Here is a 22,247-nt window from a genome sequence, read left to right on the forward strand (position 1 = left end):
TATTTCTGGCTACTCGTATCTCTCTCTTCTCCTTCCTATTTCTGTCTCCTCGTATCTCTCTCTTCTCCTTCTTCCTATTTCTGTCTCCTCGTATCTCTCTCTTCTCCTTCTTCCTATTTCTGGCTACTTGTATCTCTCTCTTCTCCTTCTTCCTATTTCTGTCTCCTCGTATCTCTCTCTTCTCCTTCTTCCTATTTCTGTCTCCTCGTATCTCTCTCTTCTCCTTCTTCCTATTTCTGTCTCCTCGTATCTCTCTCTTCTCCTTCTTCCTATTTCTGTCTCCTCGTATCTCTCTCTTCTCCTTCTTCCTAATTCTGTCCCCTCGTATCTCTCTCTTCTCCTTCTTCCTATTTCTGTCTCCTCGTATCTCTCTCTTCTCCTTCTTCCTAATTCTGTCCCCTCGTATCTCTTTCTCCTTCTTCCTAATTCTGTCCCCTCGTATCTCTTTCTCCTTCTTCCTAATTCTGTCCCCTCGTATCTCTCTCTTCTCCTTCTTCCTAATTCTGTCTCCTCATATCTCTCTCTTCTCCTTCCTAATTTTGTCTCCTCGTATCTCTCTCTTCTCCTTACTAATTTTGTCTCCTCGTATCTCTCTCTTCTCCTTACTGATTTTGTCTCCTCATATCTCTCTCTTCTCCTTACTAATTTTGTCTCCTCATATCTCTCTCTTCTCCTTACTAATTTTGTCTCCTCGTATCTCTTCTCCTTCCTAATTTTGTCCCCTCGTATCTCTCTCTTCTCCTTACTAATTTTGTCTCCTCGTATCTCTCTCTTCTCCTTCCTAATTTTGTCTCCTCGTATCTCTCTCTTCTCCTTCCTAATTCTCTCCTTTTATTTCTTTCTTCTTCTTTCTATTTCTGTATCTCCTTATATCTCTCTCTTCTCTTTCCTCCTAATTCTGTCTCCCTATATCTCCTCTCCTTATTCCTAATTCTGTTTCCCCGTATTATTACACAGGATTTATGTAGCGCCAACAGTTTGCGCAGCTCTTTACAACATGAGGGCAGACAGTACAGTTATAATACAATTCAATACAGGAGGAATCAGAGGGCCCTGATCCTGGGATCTTACAATCTAGAAGGAAGGGTCAAGTGATAAGAAGATAAAAGTACAGTTATTAGGTGAAGGCAGGATAGGCTTCTCTGAAGAGGAGGGTTTTCAGGGATCGTCTAAAAGCAAACAGAGTAGGAAATAGTCCGACAGATTGCGGTAGAGAGTTCCAGAGAATGGGAGAGGTTCGGGAAAACTCCTGGAAGTGAGCATGGGAGGAGGTGACAGGGGTGCTAGAGTGCAGGAGGTCTCTTGGGAGGAACAAAGAGAATGATTTGGTTGGTATTTTGAGACTAGGTTAGTGATGTAGCTGGGGGCAAGTTGTGGATGGCTTTGTAAGTTGTTAGTATTTTAAATTTAATTTGTTGGGTGAGTGGAAGCCAGTGAAGGGATTGGCAGAGAGGGGTAGCAGACACTGAGCGATTAGTAAGATGGATGAGTCTGGCAGCAGCAGTTATGATGGACTGAAGGGGGGATAGCCTGTGTAAAGGTAATTCCTTGAGGAGAGAGTTGCAGTAGTCAAGGCGAGGGATGACCGGGGAGTGGATTAGGAGCTTCGTGGTGCCATTGGTTAGGAAGGGGTGTATTCTGGAGATGTTAAGCTGGCAAGATTGGGACAGTGAATCGATTTGGCGAAGAAAGGAGAGTTTAGAGTTAAGGATTACACCTAGAACCATAGCATGTGGGGACAGGCTGATATTAGTGCTAATGATCTTGACAGAGACATCAGGGGAAGAGGCACATGGGGTAGGAAAAATTATGAGTCTCCTTGTTTCTCTCTCCTCCCAATTTTTTCTCCATGCATCTCTCTCTCGCCCCTTCTTCCCTATTCTCTCTCCTTGTATCTCTCTCACCCCTTCTTCCCATTTCTCTCTCCCAGTACCGCTGTCCCCTTCTTCCCAATTCTCTCTCCCCGTACCTCTCCCCCCTTCTTCTCAATTCTCTCTCCCTGTATCTCTCTCCCCTTCTTCCCAACTCTCTCTCCCCGCATCTCTCTCTCCCCTTGTTCACAATTCTCTTTCCCCCTATCTCTCTCCCATTCTTCCCAATTCTCTCTCCCCGTACCTCTCTCCCCTTCCTCTCAATTTTCTCTCTCCCTTCTTCCCAATTCTCTCTCCCCGTAACTTTCCCTCTTCTTCTCAATTCTCTCTCCCTGTATCTCTCTCCCCTTCTTCCCAATTCTCTCTCCCCGTACCTCTCTCCCATTTTTCCCAATTCCTTCTCCCCACACCTCTCGCCCCTTCTTCCCAATTTTCTCTCCCCTTCTTCCCAACTCTCTCTCCGCGTCTCTCTTTCCCCTTCTTCCCAATTCTCTCTCCCCCTATCTCTCTCCCCTTCTTCTCAATTCTCTCTTACCGTACTTCTGTCCCCTTCTTCCCAATTCTCTCTCCCCGTACCTCTCTCTCCCCTTCTTCCCAATTCTCTCTCCCCGTACCTCTCTCTCCCCTTCTTCCCAATTTTCTCTCCCTTTACCTCTCTCCCCTTCTTCCTAATTCTCTCTCCCCGTATCTGTCTCCCATTCTTCCCAATTCTCTCTCTCCCATTCTTCCCAATTCTCTCTCCCCATACCTCTCTTCCTTTCTTCCAAATTCTCTCTCCCTGTACCTATCCCCCCTTCTTCCCACTCTGGTACTCACCGTCACTGGAAGTGAAAGACAGATACTTAATGGTTTGGATTGCTTTAAATGGGTTCTGTGTTTACAATTATGATAATATGTATTGAACTTAATCTGATCAAGAGGGGGAGTTGCATGCTGTATATAAACTGTGTGACTGTTCAATAAACAGAAGATTCCAGTACAAGCTAAGTTGTCACCTAGCTTTGTATGGGGGCAGCTGGAAAATCTGATATCTATGTTCACGACTGGAAGGAAGCCGTATACTGATGGAAGTCCACAAGTACAGTGTGGGTTACGGTTCTCTTACAGTACCTCTCTCCCATTCTTCCCAATTCTCTTTCCCTGTACCTCTCTCTGATTCTTTCCAATTCTCTCTCCCCTTACCTCTACCCCCTTCTTCCCAATTCTCTCTCCCTGTACCTTTCTTCCATTCTTCACAATTCTCTTCCCTCGTACCTCTCTCACCCCTTCTTCCCAATTCTCTTTCTCTGTACCTGCAATTCTTCCCAATTCTCTCTCCCCGTACCTATCTCCCATTCTTCCCAATGCTCTCTCTCTGTACCTCTCTCCCCTTCTTCCCAATTCTCTCTCCCCGCACCTCTCTCCCCTTCTTTCCAATTCTCTTTCCCTGTACCTCTCTCAGATTCTTCCCAATTCTCTCTCCCTGTACCTATCTCCCATTCTTCCCAATTCTCTCTCCCCGAACCTCTCTCGCCTTCTTCCCAATTCTGTCTCCCTGTACCTCTCTTCCATTCTTCACAATTCTCTCCCCCCTTACCTCACTCGCCCCTTCTTCCCAATTCTCTTTCCCTGTACCTCTCTCTGATTCTTCCCAATACTCTCTCCCCGTTCCTCTCTCCCCTTCTTCCCAATTCTCTCTCGCCGTTCCTCTTTCCCCTTCTTCCCAATTCTCTCATACCGAACCTCTCTCGCCTTCTTCCCAATTCTCTCTCCCCTTATTCTCAATTCTCTCTCCCGTACCTATCTCCCATTCTTCCTAATTCTCTCTCCCCGTACCTCTCTCCCTTTCTTCCCAATTCTCTCTCCCCGTACCTCTCTCCCCATCTTCCCAATTCTCTCTCCCCTTACCTCTCTCCCATTCTTCACAATTCTCTTTCCCCATATCTCTCTCTTCTCCTTCTCCCCAGTTCTGCCTCCTCTTATCTCTCTCTCCCTTTCTTCCTAATTCTGTCTCCTGATATCTCTCACTTTTCCATCTTCCTAAACTTCTCTCCTCGTACCTCTCTCTCCTTCTTCACAATTTTGTCTCCCTGTATATCTCTCTTGACCTCTTTCCAATTCTCTCTCCCCTTCTTAATTCTGTCTCCTCGTATCTCTCTCTTCTACCCAATTCGGTCTCCTCATATCTCTCTCTCCTTTTCTTAATTCTGTCTCCTGGTATCGCTTTCTTCTGCACAATTCTGTCTCCTCATATCTCTCTCTCTCCTTCTTTTCTAATTCTCTCTCCCTGTATCTCTCTCTTCTCCTTCCCCTCAATTCCGTCTCCTTGTATCTCTCTCTCCCCTTCTTTTTAATTCAGTCTCCTTGTATTTCCCTCTTCTCCTTTTTTCAAAATCTCTCTCCTCATATTACTCTCTCCTCTTCTTCCTAATTCTGTCCCCCCATATCTCTCTCTTCTCCTTCCTAATTCTGTCCCCCCATATCTCTCTCTTCTCCTTCCTAATTCTGTCCCCCCATATCTCTCTCTTCTCCTTCTTCCTAATTCTGCCCCCCCATATCTCTCTCTTCTCCTTCCTAATTCTGTCCCCCCATATCTCTCTCTTCTCCTTCCTAATTTGGTTTCTCTTGTTTCTCTTTCTTCTCCTTCCTAATTCCTCCTCTTATTTCTCTCTCTTTTCCTTCTACCTAATTCCATCTCCCCATATCTCTCTCTTCTCCTTCCAAACTCTGTCCCCCCATATCTCTCTCTTCTCCTTCCAAACTCTGTCCCCCCATATCTCTCTCTTCTCCTTCCTAATTCTGTCCCCCCCATATCTCTCTCTTCTCCTTCCTAATTCTGTCCCCCCATATCTCTCTCTTCTCCTTTCTAATTCTGTCCCCCCATATCTCTCTCTTCTCCTTCCTAATTCTGTCTCCTCATATCTCTCTCTTCTTCTTCCTAATTTGGTTTCTCTCGTTTCTCTCTCCTCTTCTTCCTAATTCCATCTCCCCATATCTCTTTCTTTTCCTTCCTAATTCTGTCTGTCTCATTTCTCCCTCTTCTCCTTCTTCCTAATTCTGTCTCCTCGTATCTCTCTCCCCCTTTCCTAATTCTCTCTCCCTGTATCCCCCCCTTTCTTTCCAGCTCAGTCTTGGTATCTCTCACATTCTAATCATTGTCTCTCTCCTCACTCCCACTCTTATATCCCTCTGCTTTGTCCTCCCCAGCCTCCATCCCCCCCCCTCCTCCAGCTGATGTCAGATGTGGTCCTGTGGAGGGATGCAGCAGTGATGATGAGGAGGGTGAAGATGGCGCTGGCAGTATTCGGGCTCAGTCCTCTGTAGTCTCCCCGATGGAAGGAGGAGGGGGGGCAGTGGAGGATCCTGGAGGTCATCCCGTCCTGCACTTTGTCCAGCGGCTCCGCCATGTCTTTGATGTTTGTGATGAGGATGCTGATGGGTTCATCAAGGTGGTCGATTTCATAGACCTGGGCCAGCAGTTCATCCAGGGGGAGGAGGTGAGCTTCTCCTACATCTCTCTCTCTATATATATATATATATAAATCTATACATTCTATATAAATACTGTTTATTATGTATATTCAAATTTTCTGCACCCCTTTAGAATGGATTATAACCTTGGGTTGACCACCTGTGGTGGATGTAGTAAATTGTCCCTCCAATAGATATTAGAACAGAAGCCTTGTGATGACGTTGGATTGTAGAATCATTCAGTACAATGGAGACATCTGGAATGTTCTCTTATGTTATTGTATACGATATAAGGAGATTGTATATTCTGTCTCCAATGGTTGGATCACTTGTAGCCTTCGTATCATCCGTTCCTCCTCACATTATCTCTTCTTCTATATTCCTCCTGTGATGTCATAGTGTGTGCGTTATATGAATACCATTCTGTGTGCCGACAATCTACAGCCGCCTTTCCCAACCTTCTTACCTTAGAGGAACCCTTGAAATAATGTTTAGGTCTCCAGAAATTGACACCCCCCCCCCCCCAAGGAAAACCGCGGAAACCCCAACTAAAACCAGTTCTTTGGTGGTCAGTGGGAAGAATGTCCCTTACATTGGTGGTCAGTGGTAAGAATGTCCCTTACATTGGTGGTCAGTGGGAAGAATGTCCCTTACATTGGTGGTCAGTGGGAAGAATGTCCCTTACATTGGGGGTCAGTGGGAAGAATGTTCCTTACATTGGTGGTCAGTGGGAAGAATGTCCTTTACATTGGTGATCAGTGGGAAGAATGTCCTTTACATTGGTGGTCAGTGGGAAGAATGTTCCTTACATTGGTGGTCAGTGGGAAGAATGTCCCTTACATTGGTGGTCAGTGGGAAGAATGTTCCTTACATTGGTGGTCAGTGGGAAGAATGTCCCTTACATTGGTGGTCAGTGGGAAGAATGTTCCTTACATTGGGGGTCAGTGGGAAGAATGTTCCTTACATTGGTGGTCAGTGGGAAGAATGTCCTTTACATTGGGGGTCAGTGGGAAGAATGTCCCTTACATTGGTGGTCAGTGGGAAGAATGTTCCTTACATTGGTGGTCAGTGGGAAGAATGTCCCTTACATTGGTGATCAGTGGGAAGAATGTCCCTTACATTGGTGATCAGTGGGAAGAATGCCCCTTACATTGGTGATCAGTGGGAAGAATGCTCCTTACATTGGGGGTCAGTGGGAAGAATGTCCCTTACATTGGTGATCAGTGGGAAGAATGTCCCTTACATTGGTGGTCAGTGGGAAGAATGTTCCTTACATTGGTGGTCAGTGGGAAGAATGTTCCTTACATTGGTGATCAGTGGGAAGAATGTCCCTTACATTGGTGGTCGTGGGAAGAATGTTCCTTACATTTGTGGTCAGTGGGAAGAATGTCCCTTACATTGGTGATCAGTGGGAAGAATGTTCCTTACATTGGGGGTCAGTGGGAAGAATGTCCCTTACATTGGTGGTCAGTGGGAAGAATGCTCCTTACATTGGGGGTCAGTGGGAAGAATGTCCCTTACATTGGTGGTCAGTGGGAAGAATGCTCCTTACATTGGTGATCAGTGGGAAGAATGTCCCTTACATTGGGGGTCAGTGTGAAGAATGCTCCTTACATTGGGGGTCAGTGGGAAGAATGTCCCTTACATTGGTGGTCAGTGGGAAGAATGCTCCTTACATTGGTGATCAGTGGGAAGAATGTCCCTTACATTGGGGGTCAGTGTGAAGAATGTCCCTTACATTGGAGGTCAGTGGGAAGAAGGAGGAGGACACACCCAAAGAGCTCTCTCAGAGAACCAGCCCTTTTCAAGCCTGGGCCTTGCTTGCTAGCTTGGCCCAGGAACAATGCCTGATCCTGGGGGAGGCCCTGGGAGGGATCCCCCTGATGACACGGGGCCTAGTGAGGAGGAGGTGGAGGACCTGTCTGTGGGTCCAGGCCCTGGTGAGAATGCGGATGTCTTCAGCCAGAAGATTATCAATCGTTTTAGGGCGATTGGGAGAGCGGAAGAAAAACTTAAAGTTTTGAAGGCTGAACACAAATCCTTCAAAACCAAGTATTTCCAGGCCTGGAGTAAAAATCGCACAGCCATGAAGCCTGAGTTACAGGAATTGGAAGAAAAGGTAAAGGAACAAACTTTATTATTGGAAAGGCTGAAAGACAGAAGTGGAGCATTTAAAGAAAAATTTGACAATGAGAGGCGATTTACCAGCCAAGCATCAGCAAGCTCTGTGGATCAGCAGCCTCAGTTAATGGATGACCAGGCTCCATCTGCCTCTGCACCTCTCCCCCCATGCCAGAACTGGGAATCACCAGCGGCAACCAGCCAGGGGGTTGAGAGTGGACATGGATCCCTGACATTCATCCAGCAGATGGAGTCACCCCTGAAAGCAGACAGGTTTGTATTTTCTGATGATCCATCAGAAATCCCTGAGGATGGGCAGAGGAGATTCAAGTCAGCAAAGCCAGTAATGGTGGAGAAATCCCAGTACACCATGCTGCCATCCAACATGTCTGCCCCATCTGCTGTAGTGGATGGTGTCCCAGGTGAGAAAGAGCTCTGCATACAGCTACCTATTGGAGTTACCGCTGTGGAGAAACCGACAGACATGCAAGCCCCGGACCATCAGACGAATGTGGATGGACCTGCATTAAACACCCCAGGCATGGATTTTGCTGGTCTGGCTGAGACCAGTAGTCCCACGGCAAGCAAAATGGTTGCCAGCTCCAAAGAGCCTGCTTCATGTTCACCTGAGCCTCCCAGTCTTCCAGTGCTGATTGCTGATGGGGGAGGGGATCAACATAGTTCTGGAAGTGGAATGGAAGTAGCAATGGAAATATCCTGCAATGCTTTACCTGCTGCTGTGTTAAAACAGAATGCTATTTCCACAGCTGAAAACCCTGTCCTAGTGGAAGAGAAGATGACAGCTGGAGTTCTTACCAATGCAGCAGCAACTATGGATTCTGCTGTGAAGACAACAGCAATAATAAGTATCCCAGCAAGTATAAAAAATGACAATGTTAAAGCAATGAATGTGGTGGGTGGTGGTGAAGGGGTTAGTAATGCTGGGAAAAATAAAAATGACATTTCTCCTCCTGCTCAGCAGAGGAAAGATTCGATTGCACAGATCAATCCCGAATCTGTGCAATCGTTATCTGCTAAGTGTGTGTCAGATAATTTAAAAAAAACTGATGGATTTTCTGCTGGGAGGAATGTTGGAAGCTATGCTTCAGCTTTGGGGAGTCACACCAGGGTGGGTGGTGGGAATTCTGTTATTAGTCAAAATTCAGGGAGGTTTGGTGGGTATAGGAGGAGGAATGTGGTACAGTTGAGGTGGGTGGGGGATGGAACTCCACCTGTAAGGGGGAGGGTGGCTGAGTTGATTTTGGAAATGGGGTTTAAAGCTTGTGATATTTTTGCTTTAATTTGCCCGGTGGGGAGTTATGAATTCGATTTGTCGTTTGTAAAACCTGAAAGTTTGGATCTCTTCTGGGAGAGATTTAGGAGGTGCAAGGGCCTTCAGCAGTGGAGTGGTTTGGTGCCAAAAGTGATTTCAAGGCAGCCTCTGATAAAATCAGTGACCATTTTGGTGCGTAACGAATCCATACCAGAGGCTGATTTATTAGTATGGCTACGCCGATATGGCGAGGTCCTCACTCCACTGCGGAAGGTCCTTGATGAGCATGGGATATGGACAGGGGCCTGGACAGTGTCGCTAAAATTGGGGGTGCTGGGCGATGTAGTTCAGCACCTTCCCTGCTCAGCCTTTCTGGGTAGGGATAGGCTGACCATTTTCTACCAAGGTCAGCCTAAGGTATGTAATAAATGTGGTGATAAAGGCCACTTTGCATCGTCCTGCACCCACAAGAAGTGCTCACTTCTTAGTTAGAGAGGAAATTGTTGTTGCCCCTCCTGTGTCTGTTGTGTCAGATTCTGTTTCCCCTAGTGATGTGGTCCCTGAGTCTGTGTCTGTTGTGTCAGATTCTGTTTCCCCTAGTGATGTGGTCCCTGAGTCTGTCCCTCCTGTTGTTCCTACATCTACTGTGCGTAGATCCTCCAGACTAGCGGAAGCTGCTGGGGGGGCGGGTATAGTGGATCTTCCCCCTCGGCCTACTCCACCTCCAGTCCCTGTCTCTCGACACCGCAAACGCGGCCAAGAGGGTGCAGGGGTGCTGGATGGTGGTGGGGTCGATGGGGTTGAGGGAGGGGTGTCCATGTCCCATGTCTCACCCTCTGTTGTGGAGGATTCGGATGATGAGGGGTGGGAGAGGACAAAGAGGAAGAAAAAGAAGAAGAGGAAGACCAGTAAAGCGGTCACTTCTTCCTTACAGTTAGAGCCAGGAGGGGTTCCTCTTGGCAACACATTTTCGGTTTTATCAGGGGAGGAGTTAGTATCCGATTTATCTACTTTATCATCTATGGATGAGGGGGAGTCACATAGTGTAAAGAGAGCTGTTTCGGGTGATGAGAGTGTGGTGGAGGTTAAGAAACGACTACCCCAATCATCCTGATGGCAGTGCCCGCTCTGATAAAGGTGGCGACCATTAATGTCGCCAGCGTGAAATCTGCAAGAGCTCGTGATATTGCCTTATTTTTGCTCAGTGAGTTTGATGCTGAGATTTTATTTTTGCAAGAGACCTGGCTCAATACTTTGGCCGATGTCCATCTAGCAAAAAGGGAGTGGAGATGCGGTCCCTCCTTTTGGTCTCTTGCGGCTGAGCCTTGCAGCGGAGTTGCGGTTCTTTTTAAAACCGATATGGTAACGTGCCGGCGGATAATTGAGGTAGAAATGGGGAGATGCATGGTCTTAGACGTCTCTGTTAGGGGGCAGGACCTGCGCCTGATCAATATCTATGGACCGCAGTCAAAATGGGACAGGAAATGCCTCTTCACAAAGATCAAGCCCTTCCTTTTTACATCCCAGCAGGTTGTCTTTGGAGGTGACTTTAACACCATAATTAGGCCTGAAGACAGGAGGGTCTCCATAGACAGGCTGGGTTATGATAGCGTTTTTCTTAGAGATATGGTTAGACAAGCAGGCCTGGTAGATGTGCACATTAAGCACTGCCCTGGCAGCACGGGATTCACGTTTCAGAGAGGGAATAGTCAGAGTAGGATAGATAGGTTTTTTTTAAAGGAGAACTCTGCTTTCTCGGCTCCTGAGTTGAGGGCGGTGGAGTTCTCTGACCACTGTATGCTGTCTGTGACTCTGAATGCCTCGGACACTCCACCCAGGGGAAGGGGTACCTGGAAACTGAATTCGGCTCTCCTGGAAGATGTAGAGGTAAGACAATCCTTTGAGGATTTTTTTCAGGCACAGGTTTCTATTCTGGACTTTTGCAGCAGTAAGTCAGAGTGGTGGGAGCTTGTGAAACAAAGGGCGATTGGACTTTTCAAGGCCATAAGTAAGAAGAAGCAGCTTGGTATGTATATTGCCTACCAGCATTTGCGGAGGAAGCTTGATCGTCTTGTCTCGTATGGAGGAGATCCAGGGGAGATCTCGGAGGTAAAGCTTCTTCTTAGGAAGTGTCAATACGACCGGCATGCCTCCTTGGTTCTGGAGAGAGATTATGGGAAATATCACTCGCCTGATCCTTACCAGAACTGTAAGCAAGGCATAGCAGTTAAGACGGTCATAGGTCTGAGGGATAGTACGGGTTCCCTGGTGAAGTCCAGATCAGGGATCCTGGAGATCTTCAGGTCATATTACGCAGACCTTCTGGGAAGAAAGGACCTTAGTCGGGACAGGATGGAAAGCTTTCTGGATTCTACTCCAGGATTGGGAAATGATACATTGCCTTTGATGGATTTGACAGAACCAATTTCAGCGGATGAGGTAGTTTGTGCTATAGAGAAGCTGGCTACCAAAAAGTCGCCTGGGCCAGATGGGTTGACAGCTGAATTTTACAAGTGTTTTAAGTCCATTCTGGCTCCCTTTTTAGCGGAGGTTTATAACAGCTGTTTAGATGAGGGTTCTCTCCCTCCCTCCATGAGGCAATCCGCTGTGATTCTTCTGTCAAAAGGTAAAGACCCCTCAATAATTGAGAACTGGCGCCCCATCAGTCTTCTCAATGTTGATAGAAAGATCTTGGCGAAGATTCTTTTTTGGCGCTTGTCGTCAGTAGCAGGCGATTTGTTGTCCAATCATCAGCACTGCTCGGTCCAGGGCAGAAGTACCTTTTCAGCAATTTTAGCTGTCCGGGAGGCTTTGGAGCGATGCAGGGCTGCTGGATGGAGAAAGTACTTGCTGGCATTGGATCAGGCGAAGGCTTTTGATCGAGTCAATCATGAGTACCTGTATTTGCTACTTGGTAGATACGGCCTGCAGGGGAGGTTTATTGATTGGCTGAAAACATTATATAAAGGGGCTGAGAGCTTCCCACTTGTTAATGGTTGGGTTGGACGGCCTTTTGAGGTTGGCTCTGGGGTGCGCCAGGGGTGTCCTTTGAGCCCCCTGCTATATGTATTCGCAATTGACCCCTTCATAAGAAGGTTAGAGAGTGGATCGTTGTGTGGGGTGCCTTTGGGCATTGCTGGTGTGCCGCCTTTGAAGGTCGTGGCCTATGCCGATGATGTGTCTGTTATTATCTCTGGGATGGAGGAGGCGCAGGAGGTGGTCTCTGTGATAGAGCAGTACACTGAGGCTTCTGGCTCTAAAATCAATCATGAAAAGAGTGAAGTTTTCTGGATGGGTGAGGAGGGTGAAAGCTTCGAACTTCCGGATGCCTTCCCAGAGCCCCAGCAGGAAATTAAAGTGTTGGGCATCAAATTTGGTCCTGGTGACTATGGTCATCGAAATTGGGAAAGCAGGTTGTTGAATGCCAATGCCAAGGTGGCAAGCTGGAAGAAATGGAAACTTTCCTTGAGGGAAAGGGTTGACTTGATTAAAACTTACCTGATCCCAATCTTTTTATATGTCAGCTTTGTCTGTATCTTGCCGGAATCTCTCTATGCAAGGGTGTACAGCTGCTTTTTCCAACTGTTATGGGGAAATAGGCTGAACCTGATTAAACGCAATGTAACTTACCTGTCCAGGCGGGAAGGTGGTCTAGGAATGGTCAACCCTATAGTTTTCTTTTCTCTGCTTTTTTTAAAGTATAATCTTGGTAATATGTTAGCAGAGACCCCGCCGGGATGGGTGGGTATTTTTCAATCTTGGTTTAGGCCTTTTCTGCGATGCTGGGAAGATGGCGGGCCAGTGAAAAGTCTGAGAGTCCGACATGGCAAGCTTCCGGCTTATGTTGCCCCGTGTCTGAAAATACTTAGGCAGTGGCAGGTGACAGTGGGGGATATCAAGTCCCTCCCCAGAAAGCTTCTGGAGAAGAGGATTTTGGGCTCTGCTTTCAGTGTGTCGCTGACCTTAAGGGATTGCCCAGGCCCCGTAATGAGGGAGGGGTTGCGTTTAATTAACTTAGGAAGAATCCCTTTGAAGTTTAGGGATCAAGCCTGGCTCGCTTTCCATGGAAGGCTCTATGTGAGAGGGAACCTGAAGCATCGCCCTGTGGATGATCGGGATTGTCCTAGAGCGGAGTGTGTTGGTAAAGTGGAGTCTATGGACCACTTTTTGCTCCAGTGTCCCTTTAACATAGAGGTGTATAAAAGGGTGGGGAGGGCTCTAGGCATCCCCTTTCTCTATCGCATGAGTTATGCGGAGTGGGTGTATGGGGCATTCCCGACTCGCTGGGATTTTGATTTGGATACACTTTTTCTAGTTAGTATAGTTGTCCGTTACTTCACGTGGAATGCACGGTGCCAGATTACCCTGCGGAAGAAAGTCCTCCCTGTCGAGGTGGTGGTGTACGATATTCTGGGTGAGGTTGGGAAGATTCGGGGTCTTGAGAAGGGCAGGGAGCCTCGAGCGGTCTGGATAAGGGCGTGGAGGAATATCAGACCTGCTTTTGGTGAACTGTCCATCTCTGGGTGAAAAGCTTTTTTCCTATGCTATTTCTTTCACACCCTTAGCTTTTGTTAGTTAATATCTTCATTTTTGAAGAAGGGCTGCATGCATAATGGGAGTGGTTTTTGTTTCTTGACCTCGCAGGTTTGATGTCTGGTGTGGTGGTGTGAGTCTAATTAAGATTATTTTTCCCGGTAATGATGTGTTTCATGATGTGAGTTTTGTTTTTGCTGTAAAGGCAGTCTTTATTTGAGAGCAGAATTTGCTATGTATTTTTTTTTCCCCTTTTCATGTAAATATGTATATATTTATTTATGTATATTGATTTTATGATTATTGATTGCAAGACTTTTAATAAACAAAAATTGGGAAGAATGTCCCTTACATTGGGGGTCAGTGTGAAGAATGTCCCTTACATTGGTGGTCAGTGGGAAGAATGATCCTTACATTGGTGGTCAGTGGGAAGAATATTCCTTACATTGGCAGTCAGTGGTAAGAATGTCCCTTACATTGGTGATCAGTGGGAAGAATGTCCCTTACATTGGTGATCAGTGGGAAGAATGTCCCTTACATTGGTGGTCAGTGGGAAGAATGTCCCTTACATTGGTGGTCAGTGGGAAGAATGTCCCTTACATTGGTGATCAGTGGGAAGAATGTTCCTTACATTGGAGGTCAGTGGGAAGAATGTCCCTTACATCGGTGTCATTGGAAAGAATCGGCACCAGTTAGTAAGAGCATTAATGTCCTGCAGCTGGCACTGCCATTGGCCCTAGAATATGCAGACGCCATCAGATGGGAGGCCAATCATTCAGGCTCATTCAGCAACCTCTGAAGGAATCCTGGCTGAGAATGGTTGATCAGAGCATTCCTGTGATTGGTTGTACTGAGACAGATGGAATAATTTGTACCATCTGAGTAACAAAGTGTCAGCTGATCATTGTAGAATTAGATTGCACATCATATCATTGGAGGATTCCCCTGGCAACAACCAATCAGACGGCTTGCGTTTGTAACCTCCTTTGAACTGGTAGAATCTGAATGGAGATCGGGGAGATCTTTCATACCTGACCTCCGCTGGTCTATATGTAGGAGCCCCTGTGTTGGCCTAAGTCAAGCTTTGGAGAGGTGACAGGCAGTAGATATATAAAATGAAGGTGATGGGGAGATACAGACAGCTGATTCCTGTCCAGGAACATTATAGAATATGGCGACTCTCAGCCTAGCATGGAGGACGGTGAAAGAGGACCCTCATATAAATGTGGAGGATCTCTGGATGGGAAATATGTGGAGGGTTTTATCGGCTCTCACATGAGATAATATTTCCTTTCCTATGGTGGAGATGGCAATAATCAGTCTGCTAGGATATTATAATGTCAAACAACAAGAAAGAAGAATTCCCAGCTCACTTACCAGCCAGCCGGCAACAACCCAAATTGTCCCATCTAACCGTTCACGTATGAGAACAGAGGTTTAGTTTGCACATATTTGCAAATACATGCGTAAGCAACGTCACAGCACCCCCAGAGAGCCTCCATAGTGGAAGCACCTCCATTATAATGGACGGATAGAGGGCAGGTATACCTGGAGGGAGCCCACCCCCCCCCCCCGGATAGAGGGCAGGTATACCTGGAGAGAGCCCCCCCCCCACGGATAGAGGGCAGGTATACCTGGAGAGAGCCCCCTCCCCGGATAGTGGGCAGGTATACCTGGAGGGAGCCCACCCCAACCCGGATAGAGGGCAGGTATACCTGGAGGGAGCCCACCCCCCCCGGATAGAGGGCAGGTATACCTGGAGAGAGCCCCCTCCCCGGATAGTGGGCAGGTATACCTGGAGGGAGCCCACCCCCCCCCCGGATAGAGGGCAGGTATACCTGGAGGGAGCCCACCCCCCCCCGGATAGAGGGCAGGTATACCTGGAGAGAGCCCCCTCCCCGGATAGTGGGCAGGTATACCTGGAGGGAGCCCACCCCCCCAGATAGAGGGCAGGTATACCTGGAGGGAGCCCACCCCCCCAGATAGAGAGCAGGTATACCTGGAGAGAGCCCCCCCCCCGGATAGAGGGCAGGTATACCTGGAGGGAGCCCACCCCCCCAGATAGAGGGCAGGTATACCTGGAGGGAGCCCACCCCCCCAGATAGAGGGCAGGTATACCTGGAGAGAGCCCACCCCCCGGATAGAGGGCAGGTATACCTGGAGAGAGCCCACCCCCCCCCCCCAGATAGAGGGCAGGTATACCTGGAGAGAGCCCACCCCCCCCCCCAGATAGAGGGCAGGTATACCTGGAGAGAGCCCACCCCCCCCCAGATAGAGGGCAGGTATACCTGGAGAGAGCCCACCCCCCCCCCCCAGATAGAGGGCAGGTATACCTGGAGAGAGCCCACCCCACCCAGATAGAGGGCAGGTATACCTGGAGAGAGCCCAACCCCCCCCCCGGATAGAGGGCAGGTATACCTGGAGAGAGCCCACCCCCCCAGATAGAGGGCAGGTATACCTGGAGAGAGCCCACCCCCCCCCCCCCAGATAGAGGGCAGGTATACCTGGAGAGAGCCCCCCCCCCCGGGTAGAGGGCAGGTATACCTGGAGAGAGCCCACCCCCCGGATAGAGGGCAGGTTCCCCCACAAACAGAGCTTTCTTTTGGTGGTATTTGATCACCTGTGCGATTTTTACTTTTTGCGCTATAAACAAAATAAGAGCGACAATTTTGAAAAAATAACAATATTTTTCAAGTTTTTTTTATATGAAATTCCCCCAAAAAAATGTAAAAATCAAAATTTCTTAAAATTTTTGGCCAATTTGTTTTCTGCTACATATTTTTGGTAAAAAAAAAAATTACAATAAGCGTATTTTGATTGGTTTGCGCAAAAGTTATTGCGTTTACTAAGGGAAAGATTTTTGTCATTTTTGGTGTTTTTTTTTTTAACGAGTAATGGCGGCGATCTGCGATTTTTATTTTTATTTTTTTTTTTGCGGGACTGCGACATTGCGGCGGACAGATCGGACCCCTGACTGACATTTTTTACGGGGGTACCAGTGACATTACTACAGTAATCACTGCTAAAAATATGCACTGTCACTGTACTAATGACACTGGCAGGGAAGGGGTTAACTTTATTGGTGATCAAGGGGTTAATGTATGCCTCATGCTTACTGACGTGTGTGGGGGGAGGGGACTGAGTGACACAGGGACAGATCACAGGTTGAACTATGCTGAATCCTGTGATCTGACCCTGCCTGTCACATAGGAGATCCGCCCACTTTGTTTACAGAAGTGAGTGGATCTCCAAACTCGATCCCCGACGATCGGGGAAGAGCGGCGGTGATCACCGCCTCTCCTCCCCTGGCCCGACTCCCGCTGTGTCTGAATACAGCGGGAGCGAGCCTCTGGCGGCGCGCGTGCGCCGTCGACAGGGGGCGACGTAGGTCTACGTCGCTGGACGATAACGAGCCACTTTGCCGCAGTACCAGCTCAGTGAGCGGTAGGCAAGTGGTTTCATAACCCGCCTGGCGCCAGCGTTAACGACAGGTGCGTGCACAGATGCATGAATGCGCATGCGCGTGCCTGTGCATGCTCCCTAACCCACGAGTAAGAACATCGGCTCGGCCAGTTGCTGGTCTGTGCATGCCGTGGGACTCCATCCACACTATGAACCTTACTTCTCTGACATGAAATTGTCCAAAATGTCTTGGTATGCTGACGCCTTAAGGGGCCAAGTCCAACCCCTGAAAAAAAAAAACCCCCACACCATAATCCCCCCTCCAGAAAATGGATTGGACCAGTGAACAAAGCAAGGTCCATAAAGACATGGATGAGTGAGTTTGGGGTGGAGGAACTTGATTGGTCTGCACAGAGTCCTGACCTCAACCCGATAGAACGACTTTGGGATGAAAGAGTGGAGACTGTGAGCAAGGCCTTCTCATCCAACATCAGTGCCTGACCTCACAAATGTGCTTCTGGAAGAATGGTCAAACATTCCCATAGACACTCCTAAACCTTGTGGACGGCCTTCCCAGAAGAGTTGAAGCTGTTATAGCTGCAAAGGGCGGAGCCAACTCAATATTGAACCCTACGGACTAAGACTGGGAGGTCATTAAAGTTCATGTGTGTGTAAAGGAATAATGGAGGCTCTAAGAATGTATAGAGTTAGGACTGCAGATAATATTGGGGTGCTGTGACAGGGCCTCTATGTATTTACATATGTGTGCAAAGGAAACCCCTGGTATATAATGTGAACTGGTATACGGGACAGTTCGATTGGTTGCAGGCTGGCTGGTGAGTTTAGCTGGGAGTTTTCTTTTGTTTGACATGCATCGCCCCTCCTTGCTGCAAAGGCCAGTTATAGGTCAGGGCAGTTATAGGTCAGGGCAGTTATAGGTCAGGGCAGTTATAGGGGAGGGCAGTTATAGGTGAGGCCAGTTATAGGTGAGGGCAGTTATAGGTGAGGGCAGTTATAGGTGAGGGCAGTTGCCATTTGTTTGCACCGTAGGATATTATAATACAGCGGGCATGTACAGAATGTGCGCGGTGAGGAGAGGCAGTCACCATATTGGGGGTTGGAAGCGGTGATTGGCGGGGCAGATGGAGGCACAATATGGTCAGTGCCGGGATTGTACCATAAACACCAGATTGTTATTGTGACAGTGCGGCTGCTGCGCATTTCCTCGTCCAATCTGTGTGACTGTGAGATGACAGACGAGTGTTCGTTCTACTTTGCTGTGCTTTGCATCCAATCGTCTGATTTCATCTTTATCAACAGATTCCGGTGTCAGTGCACCCGGGGTCTCCGCATGCCTGGTCTATGAGACCGCAGTCAGTCCTGGATGAAGGAACTAATAGCACCCCCATGGCACAGGAGGACCCAAATCCCACTGTCTACACACCTTTCTAGGGAAGAACATAAAAGGCCGTGTACCCCCGCTGTGCCCATTATGAGGGGTTCCCCCCATCCCTGTGCTGAGTTCCCGGGTCTGTACACCTGCTGTGCCCATTATGAGGGGTTCCCACCATCCCTGTGCTGAGTTCCCGGGTCTGTACACCTGCTGTGCCCATTATGAGGGGTTCCCACCATCCCTGTGCTGAGTTCCCGGGTCTGTACACCTGCTGTGCCCATTATGAGGGGTTAATTTTGTTTATTGAAAAATCTTACAAACAACAACTTATATACAATAAAACCATAATAAATAAATTAATAAATAACATATTTACAAAATAATTAAATATAACTATACAAAACCAAAAACCAAACAAGAACATAATAAATAAACCAAATTGCGCACAGCATAAACCCTACGAGAGAGCCAGACTAAGGAACATCACCGTCACCATGCATGTAGCCTTTTATCAAAAATATATTTTATCTGAAAATCTAGGGGAGTGAAGCAAGGACAGAAAGAAAAGCCGCACACCCCGAGATCAACAGGCAGCAGCTACAGAGTCCTGATATTCCTCCACGCCTTTATCCAGGCCTCCTGCTGCCACCTGTCTTTCTCAAGACCCCGAATCTTCCCAACCTCACCCAGAATGTTCTGCACCACCACCTCAACAGGGAGGATTTTACTCCGTAAGGATACCTGGCACCGTGCACTCCACGTGAAATAACGGACTACTACACTAACTAAAAAAAGTGTTTCCAAATCATAATCCCGGCGAGTCTGGAATGCCCCATACACCCACTCTGCATAACTCATATGGGGGAGGAAGGGTACACTCAGAGCCCTCCCTACCCTCTTGTACACCTCTATATTAAAAGGGCACTGAAGCAAAAAATGATCCATGGACTCCACCGCACCTCCACACTCTACTCTCGGGCAGCCACGATCACTCACAGAGAGAAACTTCAGGTTGCCCTTCACATATAGTTTTCCATGGAAAGCGAGCCAAGCCTGATCCCTAAACTTCATTGGGATTCTCTCCAAATTAATCAAACGCAAACCCTCCCCCAAAACTAGGCTTGGGCAATCCCTTAAGGCCAGTGGTTCGCAAAAAACAGAGCTCATGATCCGCTTCTCAAGAAGTTTCCTTGGAAGAGATCTGATCTCCCCTGCCGTTACTTGCCACTGCCGAAGTATTTTCAAACACGGGGCAACATAAGTCGGGAGCTTATCATGCTTGACCCTCAGGCTTTTCACTGGCCCACCATTTTCCCAGTTTCGCAGAAAGGGCCTAAACCAGGACTGGAAAATACCAACCCACCCAGGCGGTCTCTCTGCCAACATGTTACCAAGGTTGTACTTTACAAACATCAGAGAGAAAAAGACTACAGGGTTGATCATTCCTAGACCACCCTCCCGCCTAGGAAGATAAGTCACACTCCTTTTGACAAGGTTTATTCTGTTTCCCCATAACAGCTGGAAGAAACAACTATAGATCCTGGTATAGAGAGACACTGGCAAAATGCAGACAAAACTGACATACAGAAAAATTGGAATCAGGTAACCTTTGATCAGATCAACCTTTTCCCTTAAGGAAAACCGCCAACTTTTCCAGCTCGCCACCTTGGCATTGGCATTCTCCAGCCTGCTCACCCAATTTGCATGACCATAGTCACCTGGGCCAAATTCAATGCCTAGAACTCTAATTTTTTGTTGGGGCTCCGGGAAGTCATCCGGGAGAACAAAGCTCTCACCTTCCACGCCCATCCAGAAAGCTTCACACTTGTCCTGGTTGACCTTTGAACCTGATGCTTCCGCATACTGCCTTGTCACTGAGACCACCTCCTGCGCTTCCCCAGTCCCAGAGACAAAAACAGAAACGTCATCAGCATAAGCCACAACCTTCAAAGGAGGCTCACCAGCGATGCCCAAAGGTACCCCACACAATGGTCCACTCTCTAGCCTTCTAATGAAGGGGTCGATTGCAAACGCATATAGCAGAGGACTCAAAGGACACCCCTGACGCACACCTGAGCCAACCACAAAGGGCTGCCCAACCCAACCATTAACCAGAGGAAAGCTTTCAGCCCCTTTGTACAAAATCTTGAGCCAATCAATGAAACCCCCCTCCAGGCCATACTTGCCAAGAAGGAGCCATAGGTACTCATGATTAACCCTATCAAAGGCCTTAGCCTGATCCAATGTCAGCAGATATTTACCCCAACCAGCAGCCCTACAACGCTCCAAGGCCTCCCGGACAGCTAACACAGCTGAGAAAGTGCTTCTACCCTGGATTGCGCAGTGCTGGTGATGGGATAACAAATCGCCTGCCACTGATGATAATCGCCAGAAAAAAATCTTTGCCAGTATCTTTCTATCGACATTAAGAAGGCTAATGGGGCGCCAATTCTCAATCGTCGAAGGATCTTTGCCCTTTGACAGAAGAACCACTGCAGATTGCCTCATGGAAGGAGGGAGAGAACCCTCATGCAAACAGCCATTAAAAACCTCCGCAAGGTGTGAAGCCAGGATCTTCTTAAAACATTTATAAAATTCGGCTGTCAAACCATCTGGCCCTGGCGTTTTCCTGATGGCTAGTTTATCAATAGCCTGGATCACCTCATCTGCAGTGATTTCATCTGTCAAATTCATCAAAGGAACAATATTTTCCAGACCTGGCGTAGAGTCCAAAAAACTCAACATCCCTGTCCGATCAAGGTTCTTTCCTCCCAGGAGATCAGCATAGTATGACCTGACGACCTCCAGGATCCCTGACCTAGACTTCGTCAGAGAGCCCGTACTGTCCTTCAGGCCATTGACCGTCTTAACTGCTACGCTCTGTTTACAATTCTGGTAAGGGTCAGGCGAATGGTATTTCCCATAGTCCCTTTCCTGAACCAAAGAGGCGTGCCGGTCATATTGATGGGTCCTCAGGAGGAGCTTCACCTCAGAGATCGCCCCAGAATCTCCTCCATTCGATACAAGGCGGTCAAGTTTCCTCCGCAAACGCTGGTAGGTGATATCCTTATCTTGCTGTCTCTTTCTCCCTATGGCCTTGAAAAGCCTAACAGTCCGCTGTTTTATAAGCTCCCACCATTCTGACTTACTGTTGCAAAAGTCTAGGATAGTTACCTGTGCCTGAAAAAATTCCTCAAAGGATTGTTTTACTTCCTCGTCATCCAGGAGGGCCGAATTCAATCTCCAGATACCCCTCCCCCTAGGTGGCACGCCTGAGGCATTCAGAGTCAAATATAGAATACAGTGATCAGAAAACTCCACTGCCCGACAAACAGGTGCCGAAAAAGCAGAGTCCTCCTTTAAAAAAAACCTATCTATCCTACTCTGACTATTACCTCGCTGAAAAGTGAACCCCGTGCTGTCTGGGCAGCGCTTAATGTGCACATCTACCAGACCTGCTTCCCTAACCATTGCATTCAGGAAAAGGCTGTCATAGCCCAGCTTATCTCTGAAACCTCTCCTGTCTTTAGGCCTAGTAATGGTGTTGAAGTCACCTCCAAAGATAACCTGCTGAGCCGTAAAAAGAAAAGGCTTAATCTTTGTAAAGAGACATTTCCTGTCCCATTTTGTCTGGGGACCATAGATGTTAATCAGGCGCAGGTCCTGCCCCCTCACAGAGACATCCAAAATCATGCATCTCCCAATCTCTACCTCAATTACCCGTCGGCATGTTACCATACCAGAAAAAAGGACCGCAACCCCGCTGTAAGGCTCGGCCGCAAGAGACCAAAAGGAGGGACCACGCTTCCACTCCTTCTTTGCCAGATGTATATCAGCCAGATTACTGAGATGGGTCTCTTGCAAAAACAAAATGTCAGCATCAAACTCGCTGAGCAAAAATAAGGCCATATGACGAGCACTCACTGATTTTAAGCTGGCAACATTAATGGTTGCCACTTTTAACGGAGTGGGAACTGCCATTAGGATAATTGAGGCAGCCGTTTCTTAGCCTGACTACTCTCTCTTCCTGGAGAACCAGTGCGCTTCAATGCACCCTGGGACTCATCATCCATAGAAGACGCCGTACTCAACGAGTCCCATTCATCGTCATCATCTGACAGGACCCCAAACTTATTTTTCAAGGGCAAAACCTTAGGACTTTGGGCAACTGAACACCTTTTTTTTTTTCTTTTGCCCTTCTTCC

The 22,247-nt window shown here is 47.8% G+C and overlaps 1 protein-coding gene across 2 annotated transcripts in view; it reads left to right on the plus strand.

The window, feature by feature from the left end:
* Positions 1-5,063: 5,063 nt before the first annotated feature.
* Positions 5,064-22,247, plus strand: part of RAB11FIP4 (RAB11 family interacting protein 4) — a 105,447-nt gene continuing 88,263 nt past the window's right edge. The window contains exon 1 of one of the 2 annotated variants that reach the window (XM_082272209.1): positions 5,064-5,347. In XM_082272209.1, the coding sequence (XP_082128335.1) occupies positions 5,183-5,347 (165 nt within the window). In that variant the 5' untranslated portion in view covers positions 5,064-5,182. The remainder of the gene's footprint in view (positions 5,348-22,247) is intronic. The other variant, XM_082272212.1, reaches the window with a different exon arrangement.

Source organism: Pelophylax lessonae (genome assembly GCF_965119305.1).
Source record: "Pelophylax lessonae genome assembly, chromosome: 11".
In the NCBI taxonomy this organism is placed as follows: domain Eukaryota; kingdom Metazoa; phylum Chordata; class Amphibia; order Anura; family Ranidae; genus Pelophylax; species Pelophylax lessonae.